This window comes from Gavia stellata, chromosome 4 (assembly GCF_030936135.1).
Source record: "Gavia stellata isolate bGavSte3 chromosome 4, bGavSte3.hap2, whole genome shotgun sequence".
Taxonomy (NCBI): Eukaryota; Metazoa; Chordata; class Aves; order Gaviiformes; family Gaviidae; genus Gavia; species Gavia stellata.
The window spans coordinates 16,963,439-16,988,510 of record NC_082597.1 but is presented as its reverse complement, the minus strand read 5'-3'; the positions used below and the strand labels follow the sequence as shown (position 1 = coordinate 16,988,510).

The following is a 25,072-nucleotide window of genomic DNA, read 5'->3' as shown; positions in this document are numbered from 1 at the left end:
TCTTCCTTTACAGAGAGAGAGGGAGAGGAAAAAGGCCAAGGATAGAGAAGGTCAGTGTTGGCTGCTCCAACCACAGTGAACTGCTGACTAATGATCTCAGACAAAGGATTACACTTTTAATATTTAGGCTTTAATACTTAAAAACTTGCATATATGTATTTTTAAGACATATTTCTCTTCTTAAATTTATTTCTTATTTCATACAGAAAATGCAACTAAACCCAGCGATCCCAGAAAAATACAATTCTGGGAATACATGGGAATACAGTTATGTGTCTATTTTATGCCTTCAGAAGTCTCAAATATGTTTTTTGGTTTTTGCTTTAAATCTGTAAGGGTTTCTGCTCTCACATCATCTGAAGAAAATGCTAACATTTCTTTATTAATCTTTTGCTCAAGTGCATTGTAAACACTTAAACAAGCTACATGCTAAGTGCAATTGTACAGGTATAAGTGGTAGAATCATGTAGCTGGTATCAATTAGCAAAGGTTATATTGGCACTGCCTGCAGCAGAGCCAGTGCTCTACTAGGCAAAAGTGCAGGCAGGAATAAATCCACAAAAATAATCTATCCTACTCATGCACCCCAAACACGAGATCTGCTGCCATCCTTTTGTCATGCCTGAAGAATTTATTTGAGGGGTTGCAGCTGGTAGATATGACAATAAAAAGGTAATTTACTGCAATCTATTAATTAACTTTTATTTGAGAGATTTCTAAATATTAAGAATAACTGAACTGGTTCAGGCCAGTGCTCCATTGAGCACAGTATTTTGTCTGTAACAATAGCTCTAAGCAGATACCAAGGAAGAATAAGAATTGCAATTACATATGATGCTACCTTCCCTGCTGTAGCGCTATACCCTCCCAACCTCTGGCCGTTTCAGTTGCGAGAATTTCATGCGACTGAGAGGTTTTTCTATGAAATATTCCACTCTTACAAGTAGTTGTCCAGTCTGTCTTGAAATCATGTAAGCTCTTACATAAATAGTAACATCCTTTGGCAAGCAATTCCTCAGTGCATGAAGAACCACTCCTTTCTGCTTGCTTTGACCCTGGCTCCCACAAGCTCCACTTTATGGCCACCCATGCCTGTTCTGGAAGAGACATTCAACAACAGAGCTCGCTCTAGCTCTCGCGCTCTCTCTCTCTTTCCCTCCCCGCCCCACCCCCGGCAACTTTCCCGTACCACTTATGAGTTTGTCAGCCTCTATTCCGTATCAGCCCCCAGAGCCTGAGTGCATGGATGCAAGAACTAAATAGTCTCTCCACTGTCTCTTGTATTTTAGCCAATGGCAGGACCTTCTCTTTTATGTCATGGCTTCTTAGTTTCCTTAAAACCTTCAGTAACAGATGTTGTCAACAGCCTTAATTAAATCCATCAAGACTACAGCAATTGCTCTTTTCTACATGTTTATGAGGCAGCACTCCCATTTACAGAAGCTATGCTGGTCCTTCACATGCTGGCTTATATTATAGTTCCTGCTATTTTTTGTGGTACAGAAGTAGGCTTTCTGGATTGCCCCAGAATATTTTTTTTCTTCAGTTGTGTCACATTTGCAACCTTCTAGTATCCAAAACCAAGGAAGTTTTAAGTGGTTCTTTCCACACTGCTGCATTATAGAACTCTTCAGCAAATACTGTTTAGTCTTGGTGCTATGCTAGTGTTCATTCTGTCTTGGTAACACCATTTTGACCTCATCTACTGTTATTTTCCCTTTGGACAGATCCTCTGCTGAGTTCCCCAGAAAGGATTCCTGCATAAAGTTCTCCCCAGTTTCCTCATCAATGCATACCGACGCAAAAAACCTAACTTACTTTTCTGTAACATCCATGTCTCCCCTGAGCACTCATGTTGTACCTTGGTCATCAACTGGCCCTGTAGACTTTCTAGCAGGCTTTTGCTTCTGGTTGATGTGTAAGAAGAATGATTTACTAGTTCGGTTCCTTTGCCTAGTTGCTTCCCAAATTCTTTTTGGCTTATCTAATTGTATTTTTGTGTTTATCAAAGTTCATGTTCCTTTCTGTTACCTTCTTTTGAATGCAATATAACTTTTTGCTATGATTCAGACTGTTTCTTTGCTTCAAGTCTGGTATCCTTAAGCTTTCTCCTAGCCACATGTAAGGGTTTAATACCTTTAGCTCCCTCTCCTAATTTGTTTTTAACAAGCCTCACATTGTTCCCTTACTAGAGTTTAGCACAACTATAGAGGATTCTTTGGTCTTTGTTGCTCTTTGTAGAAATACTGTTTTTATAAAGTGGGGATTCCAGCATGAGATTCTGAACCAGGTCTTGTGCATTGTTCTCCATCAAGTCAAGGACTGCACTTCATCTTGAGAGCTCATTCTGTGAAAAATAATTCCATCTAAATAATACCACCTAAGAATGGCATCTGCTTCATATAGCAACATGTCAATATACTGTCATCAATGGTACTGTCCTGGCTGGTGGTTTGACATGTAGGTCCAATCCCCTGTTCTTCCCAACTGGGCTTTGAATTTCAACCCATGTAGATTACGTGCTTTTCTCTGAGGTGGCTGGTTTGCTATGTTTGGAAACTATTTAGCCTCTCTACTATCTAGTCTTCGGATGAATGTCATCATCCCTTTCCATTTATGCTCACTCCTAACTCCTTCAAACCTAATGTAATGAATCCAGCTCAGCAAGGAGCGTGTATCAGGAGAAACAACCACAAAAGGCGGTTTCTTATCGCACTGTTTCCAACACGGCAGGGGCAAAACTGACCTGCTATTGAATGCATCGGTATTCATTGATTTCAATATATATTGTAGGTATTTAAACTGAATGAATGCTACTCATCTCATACAGCAATTTACTGTCATTTTTCTAATCTAATGCTGGTACCTTGTACACGAACATAAGGAAGCCCACTGTGTTTTTCTTTAGATGTTTGGCTGAAGATTAGTGTTTTGTGGTGAAATATAAACATCCTTGGGCTTTCTGCAATTTCTAGAATTCTTTGAACTAATGCACTTAGCGTAAATCAAAAAGGTGAGTGGGGAAGGACTTTTCATTAAATTAATTGAAAGAGAGGTCTGTCTTTCAAGAGAAACTACTTTTTAAAGGGGAAACTTGTTTTTAAAACAAGCTTTGTCTCTTCTGTTTTAAACCTCCTAAGACACTATCATGACTTTGCAATAGCACAGCCATCTTTTAAAAAGAACTCTTTTAGGGCAAAACCACCAACCAGGTTAGTATAAACCACCACAAGGATAGTATTACTTTATTTCTCCATAAGCTGGTCTCTCAAGGAAGGGAATGGGCAAAGGAGCATTGACTGGGAGAAGACCATGCAACTCTGTAAACAACATTTAAGCACTGGGTTTGCCAAACAAAAGCTTTCACTTGGAACAGACTCAGGTTTTTTTAGTCATACATTCCTAGCATTAGATAATTAGGTCAATATTAGGCGCCTAAATAAGTGTATCCTGGTGTTTAAAAGTACCAGAAATTCCCACCCTGGATAGAGGATTCAAAAGCATTTCAGTTACTCTGCATCTTTTATGTAGATATCTACGGATGGGTTTAGTTACCTAATGCTAGATATCAAGATCAAACATTTTGGGAAAAAATCAAAGCTAAAATGTGTTAAATTAACACCAAAAAAAAGTCAGTAATGTTGTAAAAGATTTAAACCCAACTGTGAGAATCCCCAGGGGTTTTTTTTAGTACACGTTCATCTGTTTAGTAATCCCTTCCTTTGTTATAATGAGCATTAGAAGAGGACACTTGCTGGGAAGTGGAAGATTCATTAAGAAACTTGAGAACCATTTGCAGTTAGGTATAAGAAATTACTTGGAAACACATTGTCTCTCTCTTTCTCTGTCACTGTCTCCAATGAGTATGAGATTTTATATAAGCAGTGTCCATTCACTTAAGGGAAAGACTGTCCTGCTTGGGGAAGGAAGGGTGTTCAAATAATGCTGCAGATAGTGGCACACACTTCTACTTCATGCAGTTTCAGTTACTTAAATTAGCTGCTTCCTCTCTGGGTGCTGGGACGTAGAGTAGGAGCCTAACTTACGTGCTCTGAGTCACCCATCAGAAGATCCCCCTCTCTCTTGTTTGATTGTATAGGAGTTCTGTGAGGACTTACTCAAAGCTGGGTGCCAAAAGTTGCACAGTCAGTGTTTCAACACCAGCCTTCATGGAGAAATGCAGTCTTACATCAGATAGATAGTACACTGCTTTGGATTGCTTTGCTACATCACTTAGACCTAGAGCTGATCTGATAAGAAGCATGTCCAAGGGGAAAACTCAATTGCTCAAGGTTGGAAAGCTGTTCTGAAGAAGATCCTGTGTAATACTTTTCTTAATAAAGGAACATGAGATGTAGTTATTCTAAGGAGTGGCTGTTAAAAAGTTACAAAAAAGGAAATCTTCAAGGCTTTTTTCTTTAAACTTCAGTTTCTGACACACGGAGGAAGTTTCCTTGTTCTATACTTACTTCGCTTCCCAGAGAAGCGACTAAGCACCACAAAACTCATTATCATGACCTTTTCAAAATTAATAATAATGTCCTGCAATTCTTTGAAAGTATGACATCACTTAGAAATTCAAATCAATTATTTCAAAGTTTTCAAATGTTGACAGTCAAGGTGCAATACTTAGACACTGGAAATCCAGAGTCATATGCATCTCAGGTCTTATGTCACTGTTTACTTTGCCTTCATTAAAGAACTGATTCTTTATTTTGTGACTGTTTGAAAGTTGTTTTAGCTTTATCTGCAGAAAATAATTTGAGGAGGGGAAGATTTCTAATGTTGAAAAATAGTTAATTGAAGCTGCCACATCATTTTTCCTGGATTCTATGAACTACTGCTAACTACCAGATTCAATAAATTAAACATAAAGAAAAGTGCAGTCTTTTGCTTTAAATCCAGGTAATGCTCTGGAAGAGTAAGAGTAAGGGTGGTACAGAAAATATCATATGTTAGAAAAACAAAAGTAAAAGGGATTTGATTATGTCATGCCTGAAACTACCTCTTAGACATAGTATTAACAAGTTAAATATTTACACTAGATGGAAATGCAAACAAAATAAAAAGGATTATTTCAAGTGATGAAATGAGTTAAATAATCTTTCAGTCTGTCATCTGTCATATTAGCTGTAGAGGCACACACACTTAAAATACAGATATATTTTACTATGAAGATTTTAATCTAGAGTTGTTACAAGAAACAATTATGCATACTGATCAGAAATACCTGGAATATCTCAATATTATCTCAATAAAACATTCTGTCCAATAAGTTTATTCGGTTTAATTGGTGATATTTTAAAGAAGCAGATCTTTTAACTTTTATAATGTTTCAGCTGTGGATTCTATAAACAACCTAGCAAAATTAAAAGTATTAGAAAGCAAAGAGCTTGGGTCATTTTTAACATTAGGCGCTTAATATCTGCTCTAAGCACTCTCCACATTGTTGTACTAATGGCAATCAAACATTAGTGTCCTGAAAAATGCTAGGCTAAAGATAACTCAGTAAAGAAACACTACAGGAAAAGATTCATATAGAATTGTAATGATTGTTTTGTAAACGGGTGCCTTCACTTGCTGAAATGATGGGAGTGTCACAGGGAAGGGAGCAAGGGGAGCTGCGTTGCTGTGGAGGTGCCCCGGGAGCACAGGGAGCACCCACAGCTCTGCGTTGCTCCTCAAGGGTTTGTCTCTATTTACACACAAAAGCTCATCAGGCAGCTCCAAGGGCAACGACGCCTACTAGTAGAAAATGCTTGGTGATTCCCCCATTGCCCCTAAACTGTCTGAGGAAGAGCAGGATGGGGAGGAAGGTGCTTCTCTCTTGCCCTAACAATTATGGTAATTGTAGCAGTGACAAGCTGGGCCTGAAAGACAAAACATCAACAGCTGTGTAACCCACTCCAATAACTGAATTTGATTCACCTGGGACAGCAAGAGGCTTGTGATTCCCTTGCAAAAGGGCAATGCCTTCTGGCAGCAGCAGGTATGGAAATGCTAGTGGTAGAGGAAGGGTGGAAGCAACCAGAGCATCGCTTCCTCCCCATCAGCCTGCCCCACTTGGCTTTCTGCATCCTTCTCCTTTGGCTGTCTGTCCCTGTACCACCCTCATCCTCTTCTCTGCCAGCACTGGGGGGTGTGGAGAGCAGCTGCCTTGGCTCTCCCAGGGAGGAGGAGGCCCTGCAGGAGGGCCCTGTGGATCTGCCGGGAGGCAGCAGACTGTCCCATTGCCTCCCCTTTCCATCCCCAGCACCACACACAGCAGCCCTCCCTCCTTCCTCAGTGGCGGAAAATGAACTGGGTCGGTGGCAGCCGGTGAGTGAAACTCTTCAAAGGCTGCCAGAAAAGGCTCCATGCTGAGCCAGTGTCCCCTCACAGACCGGGCACAGCCATGGTGTGTGAGACAGCCCCGGTGTCCCCTCACAGACCGGGCACAGCCATGGTGCGTGTGACAGCCCCGGTGTCCCCTCACAGACCAGATGCAGCCATGGTGTGTGAGACAGCCCCGGTGTCCCCTCACAGACCGGGCACAGCCATGGTGCGTGTGACAGCCCCGGTGTCCCCTCACAGACCAGATGCAGCCATGGTGTGTGAGACAGCCCCGGTGTCCCCTCACAGACCGGGCACAGCCGTGGTGTGTGTGACAGCCCCGGTGTCCCCTCACAGAGTGGGCACCGCCATGGTGTGTGTGACAGCCCCGGTGTCCCCTCACAGAGTGGGCACAGTTGTGGTGGGTGTGACAGACACAGTGTCTCTTCACAGACCAGGAGGGCCATGGTGCGTGTAACGGCGTTGGTGTCCCCTCACAGAATGGCAGGGCCCTGGTGTGTGTTTCAGGCCTGGAGTCCCCTCACAGACCAGCAGGCCATGGTGAGCGTGACAGTCCCCACGTCCCCTCCTGAACCAGACTGTGTGACGAGACGCAGATGCCCTCCTACACCAGGCAGGGTGGGTCACATTTGGGCCTAACATCTCTCTGCAGACTGGGGCCGGGTGAGGCTCTCCCACCTAGGCCTTTCCTCACGCCCTCATGAATGGCAGTGATTACCATTTGGGGAAAAAGATGTGTAATTATTGAGAGTCACTGAAATAGTAAAATAATCACCAACTGAGTTGTAACATTAAAAAAAAAGGGTAATATTCAGTTTCTTTAGGTGCTGTACCATCTGCGTATCTACTAGAAATTTAAACCTCACAGATTTTGTCAGCCATTTGAAAGTAGCTTTGCTAAACACAGCTTTATAATCATCCTGATTCTATGCAGAATCAAACTAAAATAATGCCTTATACATCTGGAAGTCTTCCCAGCAAAATCAGGTTTCTGAAAGTTGGCTGTGTGAAGCAGGGGGAAGGGGGAGCTTCAGTCTAAAAGAAAACCAAACAAACAACCCCAACTTTGTCCTAAATGCCTGTCTATCGTACTATTCTGTCTGTAAGAAAAAGCAGCACGTAGGAGTATTGCACTCACTTAGCAAATACCAAATCATCCTGCTGCTTTCTGCTGCTTTTAATTATCTGTCAGGATTCCTCAGGTGAGCCTGGTATTTGCATTTTAGGTGTCAGAAAAACTATCCATTACTGGGGCTTCTACCCACTGCAAGGGTAAAGGTTATGTGTGTATGTTTAGAAAGTGTGTTCTAATGTTAAGCACAGTAAAAAAAAAAAAGTAATTCCAAGGGGATACTCCATATTTCTAACTCTCAAAAAAAGTCCTAATCTTACTGACCAAAGAATTGCAGCCATGCTCACCCTGCTCACTCACAGCAGTGACCCAGAGCTCCAATTTCATGCACCATGTCCTGTAGGCGATTCATTTAAGACTACGTTTAACAAGTGAGATACGTAGTTTGAAATGTAACTGTCACCTATATTGCACAAGCAACAGAAGCTCGATAAAACTTGTAATGACAATCTATTGTTCTTACCTTTTTGACAAAATGTTCACAATATTCTGTAAACTCCCGAAAGGTAGAAACTTGTACTGCGCTCCTTTTTTTTTTTGCTAATATGGTTTTGTAACTATGTTGCAGCATGACAAAGAAAATTAGGAGAAATTACTGTATTGACAAAGATCTCTTATAATGTTTTAAGAAATTAAGAATTGATGAAATGTTGCATTACAGGGCAAATGTCTAAAAGCTTTTCCTTCTGAACTTTCAATGTGTTTGGTAGCCCTAAGATAGAATGTGGTCCTATCCTTACCTGAGTAAACCAGGATCCGTCAAAGTGACTTCAACAGAGATATGTTGACTTCACTACGTAAAGGCTTGATCCATTATAACATAACATAACATAACATAACATAACATAACATAACATAACCATATTTGTTTCCTAAATTCTCAATACTATTGATGAGAAATTCAAGTCATGACTCAAGATTATACTTTTGTAATTAAAACAATAATTATTTACATCTTTCAGGAGCAGAATCATATTAAAGCAGGAAAAGAGAAAGCAAAAGGTAAACAGTTCTAGCCATCTTGGATTGCATATTGTTATATAAATGCTTTAGTTGCTTCACTTAGGAAAAAATTTTAAAGCATTTGGAGTGAGACTCAGAACTGTAGCATAACAGTTGTAATGCATTTGCCTGACTGCATGTAACTTTTAGGGCAGAAGTCTTGTTCTAGGTTTACTACACTGAATTACAGCAGGAAGAGGAGGGAGTAGGAGAAGGCATGAATGAATATGCCCAATTTAAGTTTTACTGAATTACTTCTGTTACTGTATTTTGTTGGTATGTGCTGACACAGGGGATTGCTTGAAGCCTCGCAGTGACAACCACGTGGTCAGTTAGCCTAACACTTACACATATACACAGCTGTTCTTCTGGGCTACATAAAAGAATGTTAGGCTCATTGAAGAACTTTATGCTGGCATTTGCAAAAGTAGGCCAGTTTATTTGTATTTTGAATCTGAAAGTGAAATAATAGAATTAAATTTATCCCTGGCATAGCAGAAGACATTTCAAACAGGAAAGAGAAAGAAAACAGTAAAAGGAGATAGTTGTAATGATAGTAAGAGAAGTCAGTTTCCTCCTCAGCAGCTGGGAAAAAAAAAGACAGAATAGGGAAGATCCACCACTGAAGCTGGTACCCCGCAATGCCCAAAGCAGATGCACTGGCATATACAGGAGGAGGAAAAACAGGCTGACAGTATGGAGGCAATCTTGGAAATTAAAACCTTTACCTAAGGGGATGTGGGAGCAACCAGCAGCTTGTTTCCCCCATCGCTTTCCCAGTCTCCTGGAGGCCTGTCAGTTCTCCAAATACCTGTTTTCTTGGGGATTTATTGGTCTGAGCCACATAATTTACATTACAAACATGTAATTTGCTTCAGTGGAGGAGAGAAAACAGGAAAGGCTCCAAGACAGGATTTTTTTTAGTAATTTAGTACTAAATTACTAAACACAGTGGTAATTTTGTGATTGTTATTACACAATTAATAGTAATTTAGTAATTTAGAGGTGATGGGAAGAAAATATCTGGGACACTGAAGGGACATGAGTGCATTTTGGGGGTGTGGACTCCAAAGCAATATGAATTTTGAAGTGTTAATTTCTACACAGGCTGAATTTACCTTACTGCAGATGTAAGGTATTTTGCATAGATGGCAACATCCTGGGAAGCTAAAGATTGTCGTATAATAAATTATACTGGAAAATAGTTACCAACAAACATGTTGGGTATATTAGTTACATGTAACCTGCAATCACAAGAAGGATTACATTTCAGAAGAAAAGCCAATGCTGTTTTGTGTTTTGGCGTAGCCTTCAGTTTTCAATACCCTTCTTGTGGTTAAAATAAAGAAATCTTACTGGTTTTATTTACTATCTGCTGTGCTTGATACTAATGACTTTAGGATGACTATTAATAGTCTCCTATAAAAATGGAGATTTTTGTTTCCTAAATTTTCCAGAATTGTCTGCCTGATATATTCGAAGTGTCAGTCATATCTCTTTTTGTTCCTTGTGACAAAAAGCCTTTCCGAAGTCCCAGTCTCAGAGATTTTTCTTCTTTACTTTTTTCTCTTTTTTTTTTTTGTCACAAGACTATTTTCTGTGTCGAGAAAGACAAATTTAGAGAACAATGAACTCTTTGTATCATTGTAGATGGCCATGTGTATGTAATCTTGCTGATTTATTTGCCTCCTAGTTTATAAGCTTCCTAAAAAGCCCAAGTTTAAATTTTTTTAAGACTTTTTCCTTGCAGCATTTTGGTATGTCTTGTATTTTAAAGAAATGTTTTTAAAGATCATACACAAAGTTTGAGGCGTGACTGTTTAAGGACTAAGTTTTTGGCATCAAGAGGACAGTGATTTATTTTGAATATGACCAAATTATATTTGCAGTCTTTTTCAAGGCAATAAAAATAAACTAAACAACAGTAGACAGGTTGTGAAAATTCAGAGAGATTTAATAATGTTTTTATTATTAGGAATTGTTTACTAACAATTATATATGCTGCTAATGTGTTGTTGAAGCTTCTGTCAAAAACTTATTCTTTCTTTTAAAAAATGTAGGAATTCTTTGAAAAGAAGAAACTTAAGTCAAAGATGAAGATTCTGGAAGTATCATCTCCTAAAAGTTCAGCAGTCAGTTTAGATCTCCTCAATCTATACGTTGTTAACCAGATATCAACCAAGAAAACCAACACTGGTGAGTTTAGTGTAACAGTTTTCTGACTCCACAGTTAACAGAATCAGTTACCTTTAACCATTACTGCTATTATATTAGTCCTTGTTCTTCCATTTATAACTTAATGCTCAAATAAATGTTATTTTATTTTTAAAATAAAAAATTGTAAGTAAATACAAAAATTATGATTGAATAAAAAGTCAGGACATAAGAGGAATCAAATAACCTTGGCTACTGCCTACTTCACCTTTAAAGCTTTGTACACTTATGCATCTTCCTCATTCCGTCTATTAATTATTTTAACCCACATCCATTTCTTTTTCTCTTTGCCATTGAATGGGTCCATTTTTTCATAACTTTTGGGGAGCATTTGGAATAGCCTGCCAGTTCTATCCAGTTTCTTAAAATCCATCATTAAGCTTCTAAAACCATCTCTACACTTGAGTCCTAACTCTTATCCTCTGTCACATATTCATAAACCAGATTGTGGAACAACCATTTGCTGTCCTATGCTCAGGAAGATTAGAAGGTGACTGAGGAGGGCAACAGAGCAGCTGACCGTAAATAATTTTATACTATAATGCCATTTAGAGTAGATCTCTTGCATTGGTGGTAACAAAGCAAGTAAAAATACAGCTTTAAATGGATTAAAAAATCTCTAATGAAAATTCAGGAAGCTCAAAACTTTCTCCAAGCCCAGCACTGACTTTCCAAATACTTTCATTGCAGAGAATATGAGGAAGCCGGTCCACATTGATATCACTGAAGATGTGAAAATACCTGTTAGGAGGCACAACATAGAGCTTCCCATGTCACCACTACGTACACAACATACGTCAAAATTAGATGACATCCAGAACAGGTACTTGTATCAAATAGGCAGTAGTTAAGCTATCATGAAGTTCTGGAAAAGGTATTTCATGATGGCCTCATTTTTGGGGTATGAAGTAAACATAAACACACCATTCTAAGACGAAGTTTCACAATCACTCCTGGCATTCTAGTGACACTCTCACTATGAGAGAGTAAATAAATGTATTCTAAATAAAAAACTGTACATGAAGCAGAGAGATTTTTGAAAAATAATGTTTCTTTACTCATGTCAGGCACATACACTAAGTTTATCTCACAAAGCAGGCTATTCAGACAGCATTTTCCACTTACACTGTTTTCCCATCCAACTTTAGACACCCTAAAGTGACTGACTCACACACTGGCTGCTCGTAACTGCTTAAGAATCAGGCCTTTTTAAGAAGTGTGGAAAAATATTCTTAAATTATTTTGAAATTAATACTCAGAATATTTTAATCTTATAGATCTTTTATCTTGTATTTCATAGGCTGTTTTTATTCATTTTACAAGGTTACAAAAGCAAGTATTGGACAGCAGAAGGCAGCATCTCTCAGAGAAAGTTAAATACCAGCATAATGTAAGTAAGTTTATTGTTATCACTGATGTAAAGCTAAAAATATGCAGAAATGACTGTATTTTTAAGTGATTTTTCAAAGAGTGACCAAATCTCATGGATACTGAAACACGTGGAGTCTTCCTCTTTAAGGCTATACTGATATGTAATTTGCCAGTCATATTTTATATTTGTTCCTGATATTTATTATGTATTTCTTGAAAGTCTCACCTTGTTTTATGCATTTTCCAAAATTCTTAAGAATATCTGTGCTCTAGCTAGGCACAAAGGACAGAGATTATGGGAAAGAGGCTAAGGCCAACAGCAGGTAAGTTAAAAACAGTATGTAGAAATGGGACATGATGAAATGTGAGAAGCATAGACAGAAGTGAGTCTTTAAGAGGAACTTAAGTACAAGTCTCAGTGGATACAATTGGGAAGTTGATACACTTATTGAGGTTACAGTGAAAAACATTCTCTAGGTGGAATTTAGGCTTTTTTTTATGACCCATTCCACTGTTGTGTAAAAAACCAACCAACCAACCAAAAATCTCAACCAAGTTAGTAAATCTGTTAGAAGACACTTAGTTTAGGTTACTCAGACTTGCTTGAAAATATAGCTCCACTGACTCCTGCTATTCATATCAGATAGGACTCTGAGGAAAAGATGCTTGCAAAAGATGCTTGCACAGTATTGTTCTGTATGTTCTTGGCCCATTCATGTTGCCAAAGCACGTTTTGCTAGAGTGAGAAAGACAGATGTTTTTCTAGTGTTAGAAGTTCCTTTCTTTTGAGTCAGGAAGAATTACTTAGTATGGGTGAAAAGTTTATCTGTCTAACGTGTTTCAGCTAAGATCACCATGAGCTGCCACTACTATTTTGGATATCACATTAAGTCAGCCTTCCTTTATCACTCTTTTTCATCTGTTTCTTGAAGACAGAGAGGATGTATTTCAGATTTAGTGTGGCCAGAAATAATGCATCAAAATGATAGCTAAGTTTCTCCTCAACCTCCACTTGTATGGATAGATTTACATCAGTTCATTAAAACATGTCATAATGCAGTGTGCACACACAGAAAGCTAATTTAATGTATGGATCAAAAAATCAAGTCTAAGGCCTGTATGTTGCAAAGAACTGTTTTTAAAATCTTCATAAGGTGAAGTATATCCAATTTAAGTAATTAAGATATATCCACTTTATGAAGCAGAAAGAGGGGTTATAAAATTCATAATTTTCAGCTTTCTGGTAATGTACGGTTTTGTGGTACAAAGATTTTGTGCAATTAATGTACAAGGCTTTTGCACTTCATTAGTAGTTTGTGCTGCTTTCACTGGATAAGCTGGATTACAGGCATTACTTCCATGTAGCGGTGGATACAGTGACATTTCATGAGTTTTGCCTTCAAATTTCTCCTTGTGTTCTGATCTGCTTGAGATAGCATTGTTGCTATCACAACATGCTGGAGTTCTCTCCTCAATGGAGTAAAATATTTTTCATTTTACTACTTAAGAACCAAGTCAGCAGATCATTTACCTGCTAGTTTAAAGCTAAAACTTCATTTACACCCATCTCTACTCAGAATAACATTTGTGTGCATGCTTCAACTTAAGTAGGTACTTATGTGTTTCCCTGAAATAAGCCCTTATTACCTTACATTTTTAATGAAAAAAATCATATCAGAATACATGAAAATTTTCTCTTGTGTGTGGTATATGTGCAGAGATGTAAAAAATATAGAAAGGTTGGATTACTTTCAACTTTATGCTTACATCAAAACAATGTTAGATAAATAAAATGTCTCTGCTATCTTTTGTACAGTTATCACAAGTAACAGAATTAACATATGCTGACTCTAGTATGGAACATGAAGACAACATAGCAAGAGCTTTTAGTGCCTGTCCATTGTCCTCTTCTGTATTTTGGTCCTCTAACTGTACACAGTTTTCAGAAGAAACTTTTGACACAAACGTAATGGGCAACACTTGGGAACAGACCTATGAAGAGACGCTGCAAAACCAGGTTTGATTAATATTTTGTCATTTCCACAGAATTATTTTAAATTAACTTCCATTTATTTGGGGTGTAGAATTAGTGTAATGGTGAAGGTAATTATGAACGATCAACTCTTCTTGTAGGCTGGTGGTAATGAATATTCCATATATACAAATATACTTCTTTTATTGTTATGAAATATGCATAACTTGAGCTTTTGTTTACTGAGCTCTCAGTATCACTGGTATCTGCAGAGAGTTAGTCACATACCACTGGCTTTCTTTTGTTTCTGGCTTGTAAAGTTGGTTAAAGAAATTGGAAATGTCTTACAGTTATAAATAGAGCTTTCTTAAATGTACAATTAGTATAACTGAGTATCGTATGATCCCAGGTGATCACCGTGACCTAATCTGTAATCATGCAGTGTCTCAGTGAGTAACATAGTTCTTACAGTATTCTCAATGCTCCTAAAAGGATTGAGAAAAGCCTGCTGTTTAACTCAAGTTAAGTTGAAGAAATTATTGGAAGTTATTTGTTCTGATGCATGATACTATTTTTTGCTTTTTGTTACCTTTGGGATTCTTAAAAGAATCATCCTTAGAAAAGTAATAGCAAATATAAGGGGGCTCTCATAATATGCTTTGTTTTTAGAAAATATATTATTTATTGAAAATAATAAAACAAATTCTACACGTTATCACCAGTGGTATTTAAAAGTCTTGAGGTAAGTGAGGAAGGAGTACTTCGGGACTTCAGAAGGGGAAATGTTGGGTTGTTCAGGGGACGGGTAGGCAGAAACCCACAGGAAGCTGAGCTGAAGGATGAAGGAGCCCAAGAAAGATGTTTTCGAAACACAGGGACAGTCCACCTCAATGTGCAAGAGAATGAGTAGGTCCTAGAGGCCAGTTTGCCTGAATCAGGGAACTCCTGACTCAGCTCAAATGCAAAAAGAAAGTGTGGAAGGAGGGAGGGACCACCAGGAAGAATACAGAAACATCCTCTGAGCTTGGAGGGGTGGCATTAGGATGGCCAGAGCTGAAAGTCACAGGGGGTTAGAAGGGCAGCAAGGAGGACTTCTACAGGTGTGTCATCAGCAAAAGGAAACCAAGGAAAATGCTGTCCACTGCTAAACAGAGTTGGTGACCTAGTGACAAAGGACATGGAAAAGTCTGAGGCACTCGAGACCTACTTTGCTTCAGGCTTTTCTGACAAGGTCTGCTCTCTGGCACATCTTCAAGCTCAGTAGGGAGTTTGGGGGAGAGCGGTACAAAACAGTAGGGAAGGAACAAGTTAGGGAATCCTTAGTAATTTCATAAAGAAATACATGGGACTGGACAGGGTGCATCCAAGTATATTGAGGAAGTTGGATGACACCACTGCAGGGCAGATGTCTATGGTCTTTGCAAGACTGTGGTGATCAGGACAGCTTCTCAGTGACAAGACATACGCAAATGTTATGCCCATCTGCAAAAACATAAGCATGATCTGAGGAAGTATCATCTCACCTGTCCCTAAGAGGATTATGGAGCTAGACCTCCTGGAGGCAATTCCAAGGTACATGAAGAACAAGAAGGTGACTGGGAACAGCCAGCATAGATTTACCAAGGCCATAGTGTGCCTGATAAACCTGACTGCCTGCTGTGATGAAATGACTAGCTCTGTGGACAAGGGAGAGCAGCAGGTATTATTTACCTTGACTTTAGGAAGGTTTTTGACAAGGTTCCCATGGGATCCTAGCAGCCAAAGTGGGGAATTATGAACCAGATGAGTTGACAATAAGATGGGTAAAAAACTAACTGTTACCATCATGCTCAAAGTAGGTGTCTGTGGGCTAAAGCCTAACTGGCAACAGGTCAGAAATGGCAGGGATCCCCAGAGATTAATACTGAGTCCGGTACATCTTCATTAGAGAGTTGGACAGTAGGACAGAATGCACCCTCAGTACCTCAGCAGGTTCATGCATGACACCAAATTGGCAGAGTGATAATTACAGTAGCAGCGCTGCTACTCAGAGGGATCTTGACAAGCAGAAGGCCACCAGGAACTTCATAGAGTTTAACACAGAGAAATACAAAGCTCTGCACCTTGGGAGAAACAGCCCTACACATCAGTGCAGGTGGGGACTGACTGAGTAGGCAGCAATTTTGCAGAGAAGGACCTGAGGGTGCTGGTCGACAAGAAGTTGTACATGAATCAGCAGTGCACCCTTGTAGCAGCGAATGCCAACTACATAGAGGTATGTATTAGAAAGAGCATACACAGCAGTCAAAGGCAAGTGATTATTTCACTCTGAGCAGCGTATGTGAGAACACATCTGAAATACTGTGTCCAGTTTTGGGACCCTCAGTACAAGAGAGAGATCAACAAACTGTAGCAAGACCAATGAACAGACACAGGAATTGTTAGGGGATTGGAGCACATGATGAATGTGGAGAGACTGAGCAAAGAGGGCTTTCATAGTCTGGGAAAGAGAAGGCTATGGGGCTGTGGGGTGAACTAACTGCTGTCTTCACAGTCTAAACAGAGTTACAGACAGGACAGAGCCAGAGGTACACAGTGAAATGGCAAGAAGTAAAGGCCACAGGTTTCAACAATGGAAATTCTGTTTGTATAGGAAAAAAATATTGTCACAAAAGTAGCTAAGCACCAGAAGAGACCATCCAAACAGGTTGTGGAATCTCGGTTCTGAAAAATCCTGAACAATCTGGCCTAACCTTGAAGCTGGCCCTGCATTGAGCAGGTTAGACTACATACCTCTTGAGGTGCCTTCCAGACAGCAGCTTTCTATGATTATGTGATCTTCAGTGGAACTTCAGCTTGTTACGGTCTATCAAGCTTGTTAATACGATGAAGGATGGGGTGCTAAAATTAACAGTAATACGCAAATATGGGAAACTATGAGTTATGCAGAACTCAGTTGGGCTGTAAGGAGGTTTTGGCTTCTACTGTAAAGATAAAGAGAAGTAAAAATAGTGGGAAAACATGTATATTGTTTACAAACCCAACTTTAAAGTTTAAAACACTGTAACTATTATATATATTGAGAGTTTGACAGATTCTACTGTTTTCTCAGCCAGAAAATAGTTCTGATCAAGACCCTTGGATTACAAAACCTCCAAACCAGTGTATTTTCAGGAAGTCTGATACAGCGCCTCAGGAACTGTTTAAGCCATTGCACAGGTAGGCAGTGATTTTACAATGAAGAGAGAAATAACAGTCGCGTTTACGTTTAAGTAAGAAAAATACTAAGATAATCTGAAACATATTGCTACATGATTTTTCACTGATTCTTGGTTCTTTTCAAATAGAAATTGAAATTAAATGGAAAAGCTGAACATACCAAGCTATTTAAATTTGCTGAAAGGCACAAAATGTGAATTTTAGGTAGGTGCTTGGAACCATGATCTATTTTTTGCAATGTCACAAACATGATAGTGTTACTGAATTCACCCCAAGTGAGAAGCACAGATTTACTAAAAGACCGCAGGGAGGGTAGCTGCCCCAGCTCTCATTAGTGCTGGTTACTGTTGCAAGTGCTTTTCTGATGACCTTGATGCTGTAACAATTGAGCAACTTCACCTGCATTGTTTACATTTGGGATTCCAGGAACAAAGTATTTTCTTTCACTCTCTGTGGGATTCCACTATAGGTTTTTTTTGGTTTTTTTTAGAATTGGTTCAATAATACTTTCATGAGAATATACACTTTGTTTTTAAAAGAGTGGATAGAAATATAGAATATATTTCTTTTTGTATGATGTGCTGAATAAAAATCTTTTTAATTGCAGAGGGTTTAGGGCCAGACTTGTTTATATTGAACATTTTATTTCAATTTCTTTCCAGGGGCTCTTGCCTTGGATCTAGAGGTCTTACAAGGCTAATCTTTCTTTACTCTTTTTATTCTGTAAGTCTGCCATCTGGTTGAAAGTTCCTATCAGTCTCTAGCTTTGGCTGGATAGAGCAATAAAAAGGCCATATATTATTTTGCTGTTCCTGAAGTACCTACAGCCTGTTTGCCTGCAAGTCAAGTGACTGATAAGCTCACTGACCACATGATAACTAGATGAACTCATCAGCTTCCAGTCTTAGCCACCTTAACTTTCTCTTTCTCTCTTCTCCTAGCTTCTCCCAGCTTTTTCCAGCAAAACCTAAAATGAGGATAACATTCACCTTGCCATATATCTTGGTGAATTCCCGATTAATATCTTTACATTAAAGCCCTACCTAACCTTATCTCACCTATATCTCGCCTTTCATTTCTCCACAGGCCCTCAGCCCTGCACTCGTCTGCTTATGGCACCTCCTTTAGTCCTCTGCCCATTCATGGCTCACTAACAACATCTCCTTTCCAACAGTTCTTCAAATCCATTTCTTTGTATTGTCCTTGTTTTGTTTTCATCCATTATAGCCATAAATTTTTATACCTCAAGAGCTGGCAGTTCTCCTGGGAAGGGAATTTCTTTCGCTGTATGTGAAAAGTAGAGTATAAATTTATACAATCGTTTAATGTAATTGTAACATACTGATGATGTAATCAGCGTGCATACATCTGAGAGCTGTGGCACCTCAAGATCATTAAATATTAACTAAAAATTTTAGATGTCTTATAAAAATAGCAGATGTCTTTCACTCTGAATAGTGCTTAGCTAGCTATTTCCTCATCTACTATTAACTTTTACTTAGCATTACAAAATGTTCAGCTGGAGTGAAGAAGGAGCCTCTGAATTGCTTCACAAAATGTTTTTGCCTTTCTCACGCAGATGTATCCAAGTTTCTCCGCAAACAAACTCTAGTGTGTTTAGCCTTTTAAAACTGTTTGGGGGAGGTTCTGTAAGTAGGGGACACTACTTTCTCATCTAAGTTCTCTAGGATCTTTATGCAGTTCCAAGTATTTGCTGATCAAAACATTAGAGAATTTTTCTCCAGTAAGAGTTTTCTGTACTACATTTCAGTTTTCAAATTCCATTGATAGCTTTGCTCAAAATTTTTTAAAGAAAGGGCATTTTTTGAATGACCTTCTTTGCCAGTTCTCTGTGCTTCAGAAGCCTCTCAACTTTTTGCTCAGATTTTCTGAAAGGTCAGTCAGCAGATCAAGCCTAGAAAAAAGCAGTGAAAATGTTAGATTAAGAGCTAAATAAGTGAAGGCATGATAGGTTTCATGCTAGTGATGCTATCATGATAGCATCTTCAAAACCACTATTATCAGAACTGGGGTAGGGAAGTATGGGCAAAACAAAATGTCTGACTGGCCTTCTGACAGTGGAATAGGAAAATTCTGTGCTGAATTAGGATTACTGACTTCAAGTACAAATGGAAGACACTTGCTAAAGAGACCAGGAATTAAGCAGCACACAGAGCTTATTATGGGCCTTCAGTACAGAAGAGGACTGTACTCTTGAAGAACAAGCTGTTTTTATGAACAGAAGAAGCTGTCTTCCTCTTTTTCTTCTTTTTTGTTTTCTTCCCAAAGTGGACTTCTTTGGTCAGCTGGTGGAGCAGCAGTGACATACTGTGGCTGATTTTATAAATCACAGTTCCCTACTCAGGAGGATGTGCTCTATGTCTTGGTATGTTTGGAGACTTCATGAAACAGAACCCCTTTTAAATCAACCTTACTATAAAGTGGATATAAAATACAGGACACTTTTTCAGTTGAAGTAATGTACAAAGAAAGTGTAATGAGCAGTAAAGTCTTTGAGATTTTTATCGTCAAGTTATCATAATTTGTTGTGTTAGCAGTTAGTATTTCCCTTATTTACGTACTGAGCAAACTGTTTTTTCTTTTCTATCCCCCCTCCACCCCACACCCCACCCCCAGGCTAGACTGTATGAATTCTGCCAGGGAAAATCCAATGATAATGACCAGTAACGAATCAGAAAACAGTGAAGGAATTAAAGAACCAGTGTTTGATGTGAAAGAAACTGCAGAACTGAAAGCTCCCCAACATGGAAGTGATTGTTCCTTTCTGGCACTGTTCGAAGATGACAGCCAACCAATCCATAATAATCCTTCCACAAAGCATTTTAATCCTTTTGTTAACCAAAGCAGTACCACCATTTTTTTCATTGATCCTGATGATAGAAATCAAATGACCAACAGGAATTATCCTTATGATACTGGAGAGACTTATCCTGCAATCAGTGCAAAAAAAAGTTCTGTAGACAGACACCTTGAAGGCATTTTCACGGCTCCAGAAGAGATTTTATTTAAAAGTAACAATGCCTCAAACATAAGCTACAAGAAAACCAGTGGACTTCATAAAACCCACCTGCAGGACTGTCGTGAGGGACAACACTTCTTCATACCCTCTGAAAACAAAGAAAAACCTGCAAACCTTGAAAAAATTGGTGAGTGTCAATATTTTAAGGACATAGATTCTGGTTTTTATTCTCTTTTTAAAGACATTTTTATAACCAGAGATGTGTCTGCCCTGACCGAAAATATGTCATGAATCTTCCGAATGCAGTAATTTGATTTAAAATCCAATTATTAAGATTATTTTTAAAAGTTGACAGAAGCATTTATTTTCAAATTGCATTTATGCTATTGCATTTTAAAACCAATGTTTACTTTTTTATTTTAGAAACATTTGCTTATCACCATGATCAGCAGATTAACTTACAGGAGAATGTGCAGAACTATTCAAGAAAAAAAAGGTGAATGCCATAGAAATTGTCAATCTATTAACTGGTGATAACTGCAGAGACCTTGCTGAATTGTAGAAATCCTCCTAAAAGAGCATGAAGGCAAAATCCTAAACAGTATTACTGAGGCCCCAAGTTTTCCAAGTGAAAATAGCAGTGAATAATGTGAATAAGCTTATGAGCATGTAAGCCCTTTGTACCATTGTTCATCTGCCCATAATAAGTACAGAGAAAGAGTGCTTCATAGGACAGTTTTGAGTCCCTGAAGTTAAGCTGTTGCTCTGACTTGCCCCCTAAAAGACCTTGTCTCCTTCCGCTGACTAGAGAGGAAGTTAGTGTCTTTCTTCCCTGGGCTAAGGTTAGCATGTGTGAGTGCCCCATGGTTTACAAAACACAGTTTTATTAAAGACTCTGATCCATAACACCTTCCATTTTACAAAGCAGCACTATCTTCTGTCACCTCTCATATTATATTTTGCATTTCAACAGAAGTGAAGTTTGTGAAAAACAGATTCTTGGTGTTAAATCTCAGGTTCAGAAATAAGTTCAATGATCTCAATAGTGGGAAGCATTTCATGGTTACTGAAGACAAAATAAAAATTGAAGACAAAAAAGTCACCAGTAATGACTTTAATTCAGAAAGAAAATGAAAGTACAGGAGGGGAAATCACTTACCAGAGAACTTTGTGCTTGCATCCCTCAGTGACGAGGAGTCTGTGAAAGAATCAGCCTGGGGACAGAACCAGCTCTTTGGATTTGGAGAGGTAACTTTTTAAAGAGACAGATTTTTTGTCAAACCTACTGTTTGCACCATTCATTTGAGATGGAAAAGGAATGTCCGCAACAGAATTTAGCTTCTCTGAATTAACTTCTGTGGAAGCTTCTTTTCCTTCATGGTTTATATAGGGAATCGAGAAAGAATAGCATCTAGTTAAGTGGTTCAGATAGATAGATAGCCCTTTCAGGTCCATAATTTACATGGTTTGATTCACACCTAAGCTGATGCCTGAAATACATTGCATAAGTTACCCATTAACCCTAGGATCAGATTCTGCAGGCAGCGCCCGGACTGCAGGACACTTCAATATTATAAAGGGACTTTATGCCAGTATACATATAAAGAACCTTGTACATATTTTGCCCATAGAAGTCACTCAAGTACATAGAGTATTGTTCAGGGGGTTTGTACCTCTTAAAATAATTTGTGGTACAGTGCAGTGACTCCTTTATGTAATACAGAAACTGAATGTTCCTCACTTAACCTGAGGTGCTGATCCAGCTGAACCCTCACTATTAACACTTACTTATTTTTAAAAGTTCACAACAGCGCAAGAGAAAGAGTCTAAGTTTGGAGTGAGTTCAAATCTTCACGAGATGGAGAAGGGTAAGTACAATTTATACATTATTAAGTAAAAAAACCCAGATTTTTCTCCTCATGTGAAACTGAAACAGTTATTTTTAAAGCCAGAGAAGTGTTTTAAACTTTTTAGGATGTTACATTTGATGAAGGCTTGTATTTTTGATTCATGCAGCACTGTATAAAGAAGACTAGCATTACCAGGTAACTAAGAACTATCTGTATTTGCTTTTCCTTGAAGAGATAAATTCAGGTTAACCTCTCTCTGGTGACTATTACACACATATTTTCCATTGTACCATTTCCTCCAAAGTTGTCCCCTAAACTGAAAAGCCAGCTTTGAAAGTAGGGGTAACTGCTAAAAAAAAGAATAAATAAATCCATGAGAGAGGTCAAGAGTATTAATCCGAACACCACAACTCAAGTTTACCGACATCATCACATACTAAAATGCCAAGTAAATACCAGTCATTTTCTTTCTTTCTATTCCTGCAGACCTCTGTTGGTTGGAAAAAATCTTGGACATGGTTTCTCTATTGATTAATATCTTCATTAGATGTTTGACATGTGCCATTTTATTTGTCTAGTCTTTCCTAGTCTTCTCTTCCACTAGACTATATGCTGTCATTCCACACATCATACACAGAGTGAGGGGAGTCAGCAGAGAGATCCCACGACCTTTTTGCTCCCTCAGTAGCTGTAAGGGTCAGCTGTGCTGGCTGCATTTCAGAGCAGAAGATTTCGCGAGGGCCTCCAAGAGAAAAACATGGCCATCAGCCCATGTAACTTGTATGGCAGCCAATGTGTGTAGAGAGTTTGCTGTGTTCTCTCGCTGCCCGTGCTCTGCAGAGTCCTTCCTCCTTTTCATAGAATCATAGAATCATAGAATAGTTTGGGTTGGAAGGGACCTAAAGGTCATCTAGTCCACCACCCCCGCAATGAGCAGGGACATGTTTAAATAAAGCAGGTTGCTCAGATCCACGTCCAACCTGACCTTGCCTTTGGGTAGCTCAGTTCTGCTGCCGGTGCAGGCTGCTGATTAACGGCATAGCGGAAGCTTTGGGGAAACTGTCTCATGCTTTGTGTTGAGACATACTGTCCTGAGAGGAGAAGAATTGGCTATTGCCAAGACCTAGATTGACCTAGCTAACACTTTATTCATTAAACAGTATCTTATAACTGCATCAGAAGTACTAATGCTTAATTCTCCATGCTGTACTTGAGAGTTGGATGTTTGGGGAATTTTTGGTGAGTAACCTTTCTTTCCTTTTCATCTCATTTTTCAGATGTGGAGTCATCACTCAGCAGCCAGTCTCCCAGTTACTCTCCAAGGCAGACAGAGAGCTGTTTCAGCTCTAGTCCTGACACAGTGAGTACTGCCCCTTTAGGGGTTTGCAGGGCTTCATTTGAATGATATCTGTATGCCTGAGTGCATCTAGGGGTGGATGTAGCTGGAATCTTATTTATGGTTTTGTTCTGTACAAGGCAATTTCATGTGTGAGGAAGACAAGAAGTGATTAGCTGTAAATTTTCTTAAGTAGTTTAACAGACGTGTCATCTGGTCTCTTGATAGTACCAGGCCTTGTGGAATTACAGTAACATGACTGTGGGAAGATGCTAAGCAAGCTGCTTCTCTCTTCCTTGGTGTATAGCTGCCTTCCTTACATTACATGCCTGTAAAGCAGGAGGATTTGACACACTGTGTGTTTTCAGCCATTCTTGAACACAAAAATGCCACAATATAAGAATATAAATTCTGTGTGAGAGTGAAGGTCCACCCTACTCACCTTCTCTTCAACAAAGGCCAGGAATACACCCATGGAGAAAGAATGGAAAAAAACCCCAACTAACCAAAACCAGATCATTCTGGCCTTTCTCTTTATTTCATTAGCTTAGTTATTAGTTAGTCAATAACTTAGTTATTGAAGTATTTTAACAGTTGCATTCACACAATTCTGTCCAAACAGTCTGAAGAGGAAGACACAGCCAAAAAGAAGGAATATCTGAATGACCGGTCCTTGAAGATAGATGCTGCCAACCTAGCCTCAGCCTCAGCAAGTACAGAGCCCCCCCAGGCCTCTCACACCAGAACCGTGCCTCTCCAGCCCAGCAGTATTTTGACTAGAGAAGCAAGCCATCTCCAGGAGAAAGACTCTATTTTATGTGCCACCGAGGAGGAAAATAAAGACCACACCGCCCCACCTGAGGGCAGCTCATTACACCAAGCCCTTAAAAGAGAGCACGTCGCTCGCGGTACCAGGTGCGACGTTTGGTCGCAGACTGAGAACTCCGTTACAGAAGTAGGGAAAGTGGATGTTGCCACCCAGTGTGGCACCATGCAGGCGTGCAGCTGTGGGAGCTCCCTCCCCTCTGCCCGCAGCCCGGGGGGGGTCCCTCCTGCCAGCCCCGCAGGCACCGCTGGAGGGCACAAAATGCCCGCGCGTACGGCGCTGCAGCCTGCGGGCGCGGGCGGTGCAGCGGGAATAGCGGCGTTTGCTTCTGAAGCCGAGTATCTGAGTTTGGCTGGCAGGAGGACTCTCGAGGTGCTGAACTACATTGATGTAATGAAGGAGAGAGATAAGCAGTGACCAACTAGAATGGCACGTAAGGAATAAAGAAGTTTTGTCCTGTTCTCACTGTGTTTCATTCAACTGTCATGTTTTGATTTTTCCAGCCTGGTTAGACAAAATATTTTTTTGCTGTTTGTTTGCTTTAAATTATTATTAACTATGGATCTCTATCTACCTACTGCTATCTCTAACTATGTATTTCTATAGAGCTCCAACTGTTAACACAGAATTTTACAATAGCTTAGTACATATAAACCTTAGTAATTAGATTGGCTTTCCCACCATATATCCGTAAGATTCTGTAGTTTGGGAATGACTTTGCTTCTCTTGAAGGTAGTGGAAAGATTCTGTTTCGCTTCAAAACATATTTGAAGTGGCTCTTTGTTCAGAATTACTGTCTGATTCTTATCCATTTTAACAGGCAAACTAGCCTTTGCCATATGTCTGTACTAAATACAA

The 25,072-nt window shown here is 39.3% G+C and overlaps 1 protein-coding gene across 1 annotated transcript; it reads left to right on the top strand.

Moving 5' to 3' along the window:
* Positions 1–6,394: 6,394 nt before the first annotated feature.
* REDIC1 (regulator of DNA class I crossover intermediates 1) lies at positions 6,395–24,631 on the top strand. Its single transcript, XM_059816023.1, has 13 exons — positions 6,395–6,780; positions 8,428–8,467; positions 10,528–10,663; positions 11,372–11,504; positions 12,005–12,071; positions 13,869–14,069; positions 17,116–17,222; positions 19,860–20,389; positions 20,626–20,698; positions 21,390–21,450; positions 22,004–22,070; positions 23,330–23,412; positions 24,011–24,631. Exons 1-13 carry the CDS (start codon positions 6,395–6,397, stop codon positions 24,629–24,631), a joined length of 2,505 nt encoding a protein of 834 aa, XP_059672006.1.
* The last annotated feature ends 441 nt before the right edge of the window (positions 24,632–25,072 follow it).